The sequence below is a fragment of the Vicia villosa genome, linkage group LG2 (genome assembly GCF_029867415.1).
Source record: "Vicia villosa cultivar HV-30 ecotype Madison, WI linkage group LG2, Vvil1.0, whole genome shotgun sequence".
NCBI classification, from domain to species: Eukaryota; Viridiplantae; Streptophyta; class Magnoliopsida; order Fabales; family Fabaceae; genus Vicia; species Vicia villosa.
The window spans coordinates 203,286,523-203,301,018 of NC_081181.1; the positions used below are offsets into that span (position 1 = coordinate 203,286,523).

Consider the following 14,496-nt stretch of genomic DNA (forward strand, 5'->3'; position numbering starts at 1 on the left):
AATTCTGGTAAGCTGAAGCTCCAAGTTATAGTTTCCCCTACACTCTGTATCTAACACAATTGTCATTGTGTTTCCAAACACATACTTATTTAATTCTAATTGCCAGACATTCAAGTTTTAAACAGTAAAAGGCTTGTCTTTAACTTTGTCCCCTGAGAGATTCAGTTTAGTCCATTTGACACGCCATGTCAAAAGTAAGAGTGTCCCAGTTTGACACACAAGGCCACAAATTAGTCCGATCCATAAACCCTATATCATAAACAAAATTCAAGAAAAAACACGGTGAATATACAAATCAATGTAAAATTCAAGAGAAATCATATTGATTTTGTATTCATTTGTATTACAAATGAATGCAAAATCAAGATTATTTTTCTCGGCAATAACACGAGCAAGTATTTGCTTATATTTAAAACTAAATGAAGTCACTATTTTACCTTATATTGCAAATTGGTCTTAAATCCGAGGAGACATGAAATTGGTAAACCAACGAGATAAAAAGCGGCAAGGTTGACATAAACAGCTAAATGCTGCCAACCGCATCCTCTAGCCACTCCTGCATTATTTAAGACGCGTTTATTTCTAAGATTTTCCGTTAAAGATGATGTTGTGGAGAATAAGTTTAAAGAGATAAAGAATTCAAACCTGATAAGACACCTTGGACAGAATCTAGTAATATTGAAATAGCAAGCAAGGGTGTTATTGAAGCAAACTCCTCTCTGATAGTAGGACTATTACTAAACAGTTGAATCCATATATCATGACCAAATGCAAGTAACAAAACAAAACCCAATCCAAGGAGAAGAGTGAGCTTTAGAGAGACTTTCATTGCATGTTTAGCTCTTTCTGGTTGGCCTGCTCCCAATTCATTGGAAACTCTTGTGCTATTAAAATTAAGTTCATACTTTTCAATATAAGTACAAGAATGTAGATTAAAATGCTTATGTCGAAAGATAAAACAATACTAGAGAAAGAGAGTATGTTAACTTAGATCAACTAACCTTGCAGCTGCACCAAGACCGTAAGTGATCATGTAAGCAAATGATTCTGTGTTTGCACTGCATAATATATTTTTTGAAGAATAGGTCATATGTATTATTATTCTCTTCATTTTAGTAACAAAAATGTAAAGGTATAAGAACCATACCATATTGCAATCAATGAAGTTGTGATTTGTGAGTTAGGCAGTAATCCAGCTAGGAAAACCATAATTTCAAAAGCCCAATACTCCAAACTAGAAATAATATAAAGTAAAATAGTATGAATCATAATAGAAGTATTTTACATTAAACATAAGGTATTTAGAAACTCATACCACACCATTGCTGCAGAAGGCAGAGCAAGTTTCATGCTTGTAAGCCAGTAATGAAAAGATTGCATTGAAAATCCTCTCCATGTATTCTCAAACTTCTTTGCATACATGACATATAAACCTAACATTATCATTATTATCCACATTGAAACAGATGTTGCAATAGGTCCACCTATGAAATTCAAACCTATCCAATCAACAAATCCATAAGCAATTCCCACATGAAGCAGTGCTGGAATAGCTGAAAGGTAAACCAGTGGCATCACTACAGATTGTGTCTGTAGAAACCTCAAGATGTTTTGCAATATGCTATATGCAAATATTCCTGGTATAAGAAACTTCATGTAGAGTGCTGCTGTTCTAGCAATGTCTTGTGATTGATGAAGAAACACAAGAATGTGTTCTGTATAGAACCAAAAAATGGATATAATGATTGAAAAAATAAAAGATATGATGCAGGAGCTTTGTAAATAAATTCCCAACATGTGATATTCCTTTGCACCAAATCCTTGTCCACATAGTGTTTCTAGTGAACCACTTAAACCAACCTAAGACAAACAAGAATAAGGCAAAGAGTTTAATCATTCATGTGACAACCTTAAATGCAGTTTTTAAGGAAACAAACAAAAATTGTAAATTACCATAACGGCGGAGCCGGTGACACTAAACCAGGAATGAGCGAGAGTAGAACCGGCTAACTCAAGCTCACCGAGGTGTCCAACAAGCATGACAGAAACCAAAGTGATTAAGTAATAGAACAAGTTTGTAAGAATCATTGGCAGCGAAAACATGAGTTGATGTTTGGCTTCCTGCATGTCCAAGATTTTGTTCCACCATCTCTCTGTGTTGTGGTTTCCATTATCATCATGAGTTGCAAGTAATAGAGGTGTTTCTGAAATGCTACTTGACGTTGTTGCCATGTTGAGAGAGATTTTCTTACTGGCCAAATCTCTCAAAGCACAGCACGAGGTGGCAAAAAATGTGGTTGATTTAATAATGTTGTTTGGCATAGACCGCACAAAATGAGGATAAAATGTGTTTTCTTCTAAAGTCTCTAATTCGTTGCGTTTGACCGTTTCCGATTATTGCGACTTTAAAAGTGTAAGTAGAAAATAAATGCATACTACCCCATTTACCATATCACATTGAGATCATCACCATTAATGTGAGATCTCTTATGGTTGTACTATTATGATAAATTCAGTGCTTTTATGAGCCATGTTTGCTTAATAAACAAAAGTTTTTCTTTTTCTATCCCTTTAAAGAAATTTTTTAAAATGACAAAATGTATTTTCTTTTTTTCTTTTGTAAACTTTTCAACTGTGAAAAATAATAAACTACAAAAGATTCAAATTTTGTCCTTCGGGAGCAGAAAGAAACGAGATGATAAAAAACAAACTGACCGTCTCTAGATTTACATACAAGTGCGTAGATCAAGAGAAAATTAAATGATCGTCGCCAGACGGCACATTGGTTCTTAGATTGACAAGAAAATAAATGATTGTCGCCAGACGACACATTGGTTCTTAGATTGATAGGAAAATAAATGATTATCACAGGTTGTCTTTTCTAAATTGTGAAGCGAGCAATGAAATTCTCAGACAAGTTAGTCCACAAATAAATGCTTCTGTTGGGGAAGATTTGAACAAGATCATAGTTAACCATGTCAGAGTTAGTGCCAAGAGCTTGCACTTTTCCTCATCATCCATGTGATAGTAGTTCAGGCGATCGTCAACATGTTGCTCATCACTACTACAAATAATACATTGCATGACAACGTTTTCATCTCACCCAAAAAAAAATCGAGGTATAATGTTAAGGCGCGCCATGTTTTATTTGTTTTAAAAATAAAAATTACATATTTCCTTGATTTTTAATATAACTGAGGGGAAAAATAATCCGCAACATGCTTCGACTCCCAACTTATGCAATTTATGTTTTTATTTCTTTATAAGTGGAACATTTCTTTTTATTTTATTTTTTATTTGTAAACTAATGATCTATCCATTCGGTTTCCGTAATAACTGAGGGATAAAATAATCAAATTTTACTATAAAAGCACTCGTTAAACATATTTAACCCTAATCCTAACTTATATGTAGCCATCTCAAACTCGTATGTCTCATTCTTCGAGATGAATTGCAAGACATAAAAAATATTCAATGTTCTGTGTTCTTCTATCTTGCAAAAATATTTTATCTTCTCTTGCAATCTATCTCACATAATGGTGTTAATGTTGTTGTTGTATTTTTAGAATAACCTTCCTATGTTTTCAATCAAAGAAAACATCATTGCTTTTTTCGGTTGACAATATTGAGAAATTTATTCTTAAACACAATGTAAATTGCACAAAAAAAATGGTGACTAGTAAAAAATTGAAATGGAAACATGACATGTCACTTTAAATTTTTTATCATTCAACATTTTTTGCTTGAAACTTATGATCTCGGTTTTTTTCTAAAATCGAGGGGTTTCCTTATTTTATTTTATTAAAAAAGAAAATACTTTTCCCCTCGATTTTATGATAAAACCGATGGATTTTGTTACACAGCTACAACAGTGAATCTACAACCTACATTCATAAAGGAACAATACTAATATTGCCAAGACACCAATCCACAACAAACTATCTACATCAATCACTATATATTTTCTTCTTTTTCTTGTGAAAGCATTTGCCATAAAAATATTTGCTCAAGATAACGAAATCTTAGAACTTAAAAAATTTTTGGTAAAGTTCTCTATGATGGATTGCAAGTGCAGAAAAACATATATGCTTCAAGTTAAACAAGGAAAGGAGATCAAACTTGAATAAGTCATTAGAAGTTGGATGCATTCAATCCATTGGATATTAAAAGAATGCACACAAAAGGTATGCAACAAAATCTAGATTACAACAGAAATTTGTTGTTCTCTAGGAATAACAGCGATGATGATGAATCTTAATTTATTGTAATCAATGTATTTTAATATTCTATGTAAACAATGTAATTAAATTTAAAAAAAAAACTTATTCACCTCGGTTTTCAACTGAAACCGAGGGGTAAGTACTATTTACCTCGATTTTTGTCAAAATCGATGGGATAATTAAGCGTGTTTATTGAGGATATTCATCGTTCTTACACAATTATTTACTCTTCATTTAATGAGTATCAACGCTCAAGACACTACCTTTAGTGATCTACGTGAAACCTAAAAGACATCCATTATTAAGAATTCTGAATATCAAAATTGATAGTGAAATACGAACCACTTGAAACTATCTATATCTACTTCTTTTTCATGTAAAAGCAGTTGCCTTGAAAAATTCTCTATGATGAATTGTAAGGGCAAAAAATTATTTGGATATAACGTTTGTGTTCTTAAATATTTATTAGCGCAAAAAATCATTTATTTATCTTACCTTTTTTTTTGTTTTATATCAGTAACAAATGACAGCAAATGCAATTGAGAATATACTTTCACCCAACATCTGATCCTCATTGACAAATTAATTTTTACTTTAATATTCTTTGTAAATAGTATAATATTATTGGTAAACGATTTAGTTTGTAAACAAATTAATTTATTAATATTCTGTGTAAATAATGTAATGAGTACTTTTTTAAGAAAAAATTATCTTACCCCTCGATTTTGTTCATAAACCAAGAGGTATTTGGTGCTAGTTTTGAAAATATAAAAAAACATTTGCTAAGGGTCGAACCAATGTCCAAATAACCTTACCCCTCGATTTTTTAATAATCGAGGGGTAAACTGACAGCTTTTGATGAAGCCCTTCGTTACCTCGATTCTGTAGCCGAGGTTAAGTGCATTTCGCCTCCGAGGTTGAGTTTAGATGAGGGGATTGGTAACTTATTCGGGGCTCAGATGAAGGGGCTTGAGGTTCAGATGTTGGTGTAAGAACAAGATTTGGTTTTGCATCTGGCCTTTAGTTTTCATGATAACAATACATTGTTCTTAGAGAAGAATTTTTTCCCTAATGATTTTTGTCTAGTGGGTAACTTTTGCTTACAAGTTATGACTCTGGTAATATGGTGTGTGACGTCGTCAGTGTCTGAAATCAACACACTCCGACCATGAAGAGTGACAACATGTGATTTATAAATACAATTTAAGTTCTAGAACGCTCTTTGACTATGCTTCTGATAGAATTCTCATCAAATAGCTTCTGACTCTAATAACGGAGCTTCTGAAGACTCTCGAGCTCTTATATTTTTGGCATAAGTTCAGAAGACCAAGTTCTGAAGACTCTGAAGACAAGGTTATAGAGAACAAGTTCTGAAGGTTCTGAAGACTTTGATTCAACATTTGATCTTTCTAAACATGTCTCACCAACTTACATTCTGAAGCCTCTGAAGATTAGAAGAGAAGATTAAAGATTTTAGGTGAGAGAAATAACACATGGTAGAATTTATATATTCCTTCCACTACACATGTTTTGTGGCGCAAGGCCAGTACTATGGTGCAATGTTGTCTACCACTCTCTGCTGACCGTTATGAAGATTACAACTAAGAATTGCATAATTCCATCTTCACCCTTCGATGTATCTTTTGATTCATATATAAAGAATACTTGGAAGAACTTTTGATTACGGTGAAAGTTTGTTTATTTGAAAAGTTTTAAAATCAAGGAACTTTTGTTCATATACTTTCTCAAAAACACTTTTGTGTTTTCATTTGTATTTTATTTGTGTAATCTGCTTATTTAAAAGCACATTGTAAACACACCTTTGTATTTCAACTTGTAAGTTGATCTTGTTCCTTGAGAGACTAGGGTATATTTAAAATTTCCCAAGAAGACATTGACAGATAGTATTTTTGGTTTGTAATCAGTTAGGTTATATTGGATTAAGTCCTTATTGAAAAGGAAAAATCATCGTGGCGGGTGGACTCTAGTAGCTTCGTTAACAGCAAACTAGGATAAAAATATTGTGTCATTATTTTTATTCCTTGCTCCTTGATTGTTTGTCTTGGTTGAACCAAAAGTTTTAAATCTTGAAACTCAATTCAAACCCCCCTTTGTTGTGTTTCCTTTACCTTCAATTGGTATCAGAGATCCGGTTTTGGTATTGATTGTTATCAAACAATTTACCCTGTCAGATAAAGATCTATAAATTCTTTAAAATACAATGGCAGGAAATGTCCCTCCACCAGCTGCACCCGCTGTTAATGAAAGAGATCATTATAGTGTCAAACCTCCAGTTTTTGATGGAGAAAAGTTTGATTACTAGAAAGATAGAATATAAAGTTTCTTTCTTGACCATGATATATATCTATGGTATATGGTAGTTGATGGCCATTTTCATCCCGTTGATGCTAGTGGTAACAAGTTTGAAAGAAGAGTGATGACTGCTGACCAACATAAGATATGTTACAAAAATCATCACAAAGCTAGAACCATTTTGTTGAATTTTATTTAATAAGTTGAGTATGAAAATATTACTAATAGAGACACATCCAAGACGATATTTGACTCATTGTGAATGACTCGTGAAGGGAATGATCAAGTGAAATAAACCAAGGCACTTGCCTTGATACAAAAGTATGAAGCCTTCAAAATGGAGAATGATGAAACTATTGAGAATATGTTCTTAGGGTTTCAAATTCTTGTTGCAGGACTGAAGGTTCTGAACAAAGGACACTCCACTCCATATCATGTTAAGAAGATTATTAGAAGTCTACCTAAGAGATGATGACCTATGGTAACTGCGCTGAAATTGTCCGAGGATCTGAACAACACCATTCTTGAAGAATTTATTAGTTCTTTTAGAAATCATGAGATTGAGCATGGAGAAGATGAGCCTCAAAGTAAAGTAAAATTTGTGGCTTTGAAGTCTACGGGAAAGTCTAAAAAGACTAAAGCCTTTCACGTTGAAGAAGAAGAAGAAGAAGAATCTTAAGAAGATTTTGAAGAATAAGATGATGAGTTGTCTCTTCCATCTAGAAGGTTAAACCAACTTTGAAAGAAAATAAAAAAGTTCATAGGTTTAAGAAGGATATGTGGTCGCTTTGAATCTACTTCTGGACAGAACAAGTCTGGTGCTGGAAAAGACATCATATGCTTTGATTACAAGGAGCCAAGTCACTATAAGAATGATTGTCCCAAGCTCATAAAGGATAAGCCCGAGAAGAAACTCTTCAGAGGGAAGAAGAAAGGGCTGATGGCTTCTTGGGATGATTCTGATTCTTCAGAAGACGACTTTGAGGAAGAACAAGAAAATGTGGCGCTGATGGCAAGCATCAAGTAATCTGATGAAAAAGATGCATTAAGATCAAAATTTGAGTCAGACTCTGAAAAGGTATTTTCTAACCTATCTCATTTTGGATTAGAACTATGTAATTTTGAATTTCTTGAAAAGTATCAGAAGATCTGTAACAAATACAAGGGTTTGAAACAAGTCCATGTATCTGATCTGAAGCACACTATACGCTTAAGAAAGCTTTCTCAAGTTTAAATGAAGAAACTTTTATTTAGAAAAATGACGATTCTGCCCTAAAAAGAAAGATCTCAAAACTTGAAGAAGAAGTTCTTTCAGATGCTTTTGTGGACTCTCATAGTTTCATAAAGAAGTATGACAAATATTTTCAAAATTTTCTTGCTAGAGGAATAGGCAGAAGCATAACATCCTCTATGATCCATGGAGTTAGTTGAAACCAAATAAGAGAAATTGATTATGATTTTGATGATGAAACTACTTTAAAAAAGGATGATAAACCAAAAACTCTTTATTCTCATTTTGTCCTTAAAATATCACAAAATGGATTGGTTCCTAAAAAAAACTTATTTTAAAAACCAAGGAAAACCCAAAAGACTGTGTTCACTATTCTTATAGATATGATTAACTTGCACCTAAACCCAAGTTTGTTAAGAAATCTAGGAGTACTAACAAGAAAGGACACAAAAGAATGTGGGTGCATAAGGAATAGATAATCTACATTGTAGATATCCTCCAGACCTTTGGAGCTTTTGCGCATTGACTTGTTTGAATTAGTGAAAACTACTTATGTCAGTGGCACGAAGTAAGGTTTAGTCATTATTGATGACTACAGTAGATGGATATGAGTTAAGATTCTTAAACACAAGGATGAGTCACATTCTGTGTTCTCTATCTTCTTCTCACAAGTGAAAAACGAGAAGGATGCTAAGATTGTGAAAGTCAGAAGTGATCATGGCGGAGAGTTTGAAAATAAGCATTTTGAAAAATTATTTGATGAGAATGGAATTTCCCATTATTTCTCTTTCCCTAGCAATCCATAGAAAAATGGAGTTTTGGAGAGGAAGAATAGAACTTTGCAGGAGATGGCCAAAACCATGATTAATAAGAATAACATGGCTAAGCACTCATAGGTTGAGGAAATAAACACAACATGCTATATTCAAAACAGGATCTCCATAAGACCTATTTTAAGTAAGACTCCTTATGAATTATGGAAGAACATAAAACCCAACATTTCATATTTTCATCCCTTTAGATGTGATTATTTTATTCTGAACACTATAGAAAATCTGAGCAAGTTTGATTCTAAAGTACAAAAGTATTTAATGTTAGGATATTCTAAACACTCAAAAGGCTACAAAGTATAGAACACTCAAACAAATTTTTTTGAGGAATTAATTCATGTTAGATTTGATGATAAACTTGACTCTGAAAAGTCAAAGCTAGTTAAGAAATTTGCAGATCTAGAGATTACCTACTTAGGTTATGAAGATAAATAAGTTGCTGCAAAAGATTATGAGAATAAAGTTTTTGAAGTTGTTCAACCAGAAGATATTGAAGTTCAAACTCCTATGAGATGTCACAAACAAAGATCTTCGCATTCTGAAGAATTGATTCTATGAGACAAGACTACACCATTCATAACCAGATCCTCATTTAAACATTCTAAAGAGAAGTTGAATGAGAAAGGAGAAGTGGTAAGAAACGAGGCTAGACTGGTAGCACAAGGTTATAGTCATCAAGAGGGGATTTACTATACAGAAACCTTTGCATCGGTTTCCAAGTTGTAATCTATTCGTCTTTTAATTTCTTTTGTAGTTAATCTTAACATCATCTTGTATCAGATGGATGTTAAGAGTGTATTTCTGAATGGTTACATAACTGAAGAAGTATATGCACACCAACAACTTGGTTTTGAAAATCATAAATTTCCAGAAAATATTTTCAAACTTAAGAAACCATTGTATGGTGTGAAATAAGCTCCTAGAGCATGGTATGAAAGACTAAGCAATTTTCTTTTAGAAAATAATTTCACCAAAGGAAAGGTTGACACTTCTATGTTCTGTAAAACATTCAAAAATGATATTCTAGTTGCTCAAATATATATTGATGATATTATATTTGGTTATGCTAATACTAATTTGTGCAAGGAATTTGCTAAGTCTATGCAGGCTGGATTCAAAATGAGTCTGATGGGAGAATGATCGGCCACCAATTTCACCTTGTTCCTATGTTCGAATCAATGGAAAAGCACTTCATTCGGTGGTATTTTAAGTCATTTTAGTCTAGTTCTTGATTAGTTTTATTTATCTTTATATTTGAATCTGGTGTGTTATCTTTTCTAGTTTCTGTCGTTTTTCCATTGCTTTTGATCTTGTGCTGGTAGTGTTTTAAGTTATGCAGATACAGGGCACGATTCGAGGCAAGAAAAAGTGAATTTTGGTGAGACAGAGCTGTGACACGGCCACCCGTGTCATGGGACACGGCCGTGTCAGACTTGCTGAAGAGAAGAACTTGAAAATATGAAAACCAAGAAGACAGAGTTGTGACACTGCCACCCGTGTCCCATGACACGGCCGTGTCAGACATGCTGAAGAGAAAAAGTTGAGAAATCTTGGAACCAAGAAGTCAAGGGTCTGACACGGCCACCCGTGTCCCATGACACGGCCGTGTCAGACATGTGAGCAGAAAAATTCTGATTTTTAACTTATGAAATCTGTCACTTAAGTAAGGGTATGATGGACTTTTCGTATGAGAATATTTGCTGTGAGGTATTTAGTCACTGTTTGGAAAGAAGAAAAGCACTTTTTGACGGTCGGAGAACGTGAAAATAGAGATTGAGAGCACTAGGGCTTGGAGCGAAGAAATATTCAAGAGCATCCGCGATTGAAGATCAACCCCGACTCAACTAATTGTAATGCTTTCATCTTTAATCATTGTTATCTTGATAATTGCCATGAGTAACTAAACTCTAAACTTGTTAGGACTGATGTCCCTGAATCATGTGATGTAATGACTATAATTTACCGTTAATTTGCGGATTATCTTTATGAAATTCAGTTTATGATTAAAAGTGCTTATTGCTTCTTTATATTGGAAAATATATGTGATGATATACGGTTAAGGTTTTGTTGGAAAACTACCTCAACGCTTTTTTAATCATAACGTTATAATTATGAATCACTTAGGAATAAGGATTAATGTGTAGCGACCTAATTATCCGGGCTATGTTCTTTTTAGAATCTTGAGGTAAAACTATCTTGTTAAGGAATTGAAAGAGGGTTTTAATCTCAAGAAGTTTTCACTAAGGAATTAGGGAAAATCAATGTCTGGTGTCGGTATTGAGAATTTCTAAAGTTAATCTGTTAAGTGGTGATTATTTCATTGCAGAGCGATTCATACATCAGTCCTGACTTGTGTCCCCATATTTTCATTGAATCAAACTATTTTAACTCTTACGTTTTGTATAAGTTGTTATTTAAATTAAACATAAAAACCAAATACCCCGATGACTTTTTATTCAATTGCACTGTTCTGAAACATATAATTCCTACGCAGTCCGCGAGTTCGATACTTGGGAATTTACTCTCGTATTACTACATCGGTAAACAAATAGTACACTTGCTATTTTATCGGTCAAGTTTTTGGCGCCGTTGCCGGGGACTGCCAAATTATAAGTTGAAGAATAGTTCAATTGAATTTTTGTTGCTTTGCAACTAAAATTATTTTTCTGTTATTTTATTTTTTGTCATTCATTTGCTTATTACTAACAATCGTCTAACCTTTGTATGCGAGGTAAGGCCTCAGCAGAATTTATTTTTGACGCAGAGCCAGAACGATCATTGCGAGCTAGGCTTCGAAAAGCGAAGCAAGAACAACTGGAAGCGTTAGAAGACATTCTGACAGCTTCGGAATCTGATAACGAGGAAATTCTCTCTATTCATTCTGAGCATTCAGATTCGGAGGCTGAAACGATGGCAGCTCCCGTAGAAAGGCTATTAGGTGATTATGGTGGAGCAAATGCACCAGCTGGCCGGATGACAATTGTAAATCAACCGGTCGATGTTGCTCACTTTCAGCTACACCCAGCAACAATTCGACAGCTGGAGAAGAAACCATTTTCGGGAAGAATAAATGAAGATGCTAATAAGCATTTACAAAGGTTTCTCACCATGACAACTTCTCTAAAGATAGAAGGACACTCTGAAGAAGCAAAGAAGTTGGTTATGTTTCCGTTCACATTAGCGGATGACGCTGAAGAGTGGTTCTACTCATTACCTGCTGGGAGTATTACCACATGGCAACAAATGGAGTCAACCTTCCTAAATGAGTATTTTCCGGCTGCTGTTTATATTCGTAAAAGATATGATATTGTTAACTTTAAACAGAAGGAAGGAGAATCACTCGGAGATGCGTATAAGAGATTCAAGAGGTTATTGGTGGCATGCCCAACTCATAACATGGATGTCACTGAACAAATGCAGAATTTTCTGAATGGTCTTAAAATGAAGACTAAGCAATTGATTGACACAGCAGCTGGTGGCTCATCCAACTTTTCAACAGCCACTGGTGTTAAAAAAATCATAGAAGCTATTGCGGCCAATGAACACTTGGAGTTATATGACCGTAGTGTTAGCCAACCTGAAGGATTAGTGGATATGAAATTGTCAACGCAAGTTGTAAAAATAGAAGATCAGGTAGCTGCGGAAGTTGAGCGGAGATTGAAACAGATGGGTCTTGAAAAACAAACAGTAGCACAAGTTCAACCGGCTCAAGCAAGTCAACCGGTGGGGTGTGAAATATGTGGAGGACCTCATTTTACTGTTCAGTGTGTTGCTACAGCTCAGCAAGTGGAGGAAATAAAGTTCTTGAAGCAAAACAACCCCTACTCAAATACCTACAATCCGGGGTGGAAAAATCATCCAAATTTTTCATGGAAGGATCAACCAGGGAATGCTCCTAAACAAGAGGTTATTCCATATCAAGGTCAGCAGTCGCAGCAACAGTATAGAACTCCTCAACAACATTATCAACAACCTCAGCAACAGGCCCCCAGAAAAGCAGATTGGGAGATTGCCATCGAAAAAATGGCAGCTCAAAGCTCTCAGTTTCAAGAAGAAACAAGGAGTAATTTTCGAAACACGGGTGCATCCATCAAAAATCTTGAGGTTCAGATGAGTCAAATAGCACAACAACTCGCCAATGCTCAACCACAAGGTGCCTTACCTAGTGGAACTGTTACAAACCCAAGGGAGCATCAGAATGTGAATGTCATCTCAACAAGAAGTCTGAGGAGATCAAAACCAGAAGAAAAAAATGAAATCGAGTATGATATCATCGAAGTAGATCTTGAAGTGCGTGAAAATAAGAAAGTGCCAGAGGAGGTGATACAACCTGTGAAGCCAACTGAAGAGAAAAGAGAAAAAGAGCTGACACCATTGATTAAGTTGCCGTATCCTTCTCGAGTAGCAAAGAAGGACCAAAAAGAGCAAGACTTTGAGAAGTTTGCCACATACTTCAAAAAGTTAGAGAGCAATATTCCATTCTTTGATGCACTTGAGAAAATGCCAATGTACAGGAAGTTCATGAAGGAAGTGATATCTAAAAAGAAACCAACAAGGGGTGAAGGGGTAGTTAAGAAGGAGAAATGTTGTGCAATCTCACCAGAGAAGAGAATACCAATCAAGCAAAAAGATCCTGGATCAGTTGCAATACCGTGCACGATAAAAAATAGAACTTTCATGAAGGTTCTAATTGATTCGGGTGCTAGTGTGAGCTTAATGCCGTTATCTACCTTCAAAAAGCTCGGTATTGAAAAGGTGAGTGAAAGAGGAACAGAGTTGAAATTTGCAGATCACACCATGAAGAGGTCATATGGGGTGGCAGAAGATGTAATGGTAGAAATTGACAAATTTGTTTTTCCAGTTGATTTTGAAATAATGGATATCCTTGAAGATGAAGAAACCCCTATTATTCTGGGTCGACCTTTCTTGCGCACTAGTCGGTGCAATTTCGATATTGAAAAAGGTACTCTGACTTTGAAATCTTTTGATGAAGAAATAACTCTGAAAGTGTTAAACACCAAGAAGCAAGGTGAAAGTGGAGATAATCAATCTTCAGTTGGAATGATCTACATAGTAGGCGAAGGCAAAAGATCGGAACCAACCCCAAAAAAGGTCTCAAGCATAATCTCTCAGGTGGCGGCATCTCATATAAAAACTCCAAAGTCCAATAAAGAAATCAAGGAAAGAAAGAAAAAGGAACATCAAGGTGAGGAGATGGAAGTTGAAAGTGACTTGAGGCATAAAGTGGCCCATCCTTTAAATCTAGATGAGTTCTGGGTTGCGGAAAGGACAAGCAACATGGTGTGGAAGAGGAAGTATCCCCCATAACAGAAGGGAATGGACCGTCGAGCCATGCGACGTTAAACGAAGCGCTTCGTGGGAGGCAACCCACGGGATTTCTTTTTAGTAGTTTTATGTGTTTTTGCATTTTTTATTCTGTAGGTACAAACAGTGTGTCTTTTGCAAGGCGAGAAGCGGTTAGAGAAAAGAATTCAAATTGTGGAAGAGTCAGGGGTCTGACACGGGCACCCGTGTCATGTGACACGGCCGTGTCACAGATCCTGAAGAAGTGGCGTAAAAAAATCAAGTTTGGGAAATCAGAGGTGTGACACGGGCACCCGTGTCATGTGACACGGCCGTGTCACAGACCCTGAAGGATTTTCTTTTGAAATCAATTTTTGGAAGAGTGGCAGAGTTCTGACACGGCCACCCGTGTCCCGTGACACGGCCGTGTCAGACAGAAACGCAATTTTTTTTGACAAATTCGTTTTCATAGTGGTGGGCCCCCTATCAACCCTCCACCTTCGCCTCAGTGAGCACTGTAAGTCTCCCTTATGCTTGCTTACACATTGAGGACAATGTTAAATCCAAGTGTGGGGGAGGTTCTTTCATTTTAAGTTAT

At 35.3% G+C, this 14,496-nt stretch overlaps 2 protein-coding genes across 2 annotated transcripts; one reads left to right on the forward strand and one right to left on the reverse strand.

The window, feature by feature from the left end:
• LOC131647987 (protein DETOXIFICATION 18-like) lies at positions 1 to 2,344 on the reverse strand. Its single transcript, XM_058917790.1, has 7 exons — positions 1,954 to 2,344; positions 1,316 to 1,860; positions 1,148 to 1,234; positions 1,002 to 1,058; positions 646 to 884; positions 438 to 556; positions 1 to 249 (listed from the first exon to the last, which is right to left on the reverse strand). The coding sequence occupies exons 1-7, from the start codon at positions 2,320 to 2,322 to the stop codon at positions 118 to 120; spliced, it is 1,548 nt and encodes a 515-aa protein (XP_058773773.1). The 5' UTR covers positions 2,323 to 2,344; the 3' UTR covers positions 1 to 117.
• Positions 2,345 to 12,704: 10,360 nt separating this feature from the next.
• LOC131651101 (uncharacterized) lies at positions 12,705 to 14,114 on the forward strand. Its single transcript, XM_058920771.1, has 3 exons — positions 12,705 to 13,033; positions 13,109 to 13,349; positions 14,037 to 14,114. The coding sequence occupies exons 1-3, from the start codon at positions 12,705 to 12,707 to the stop codon at positions 14,112 to 14,114; spliced, it is 648 nt and encodes a 215-aa protein (XP_058776754.1).
• The last annotated feature ends 382 nt before the right edge of the window (positions 14,115 to 14,496 follow it).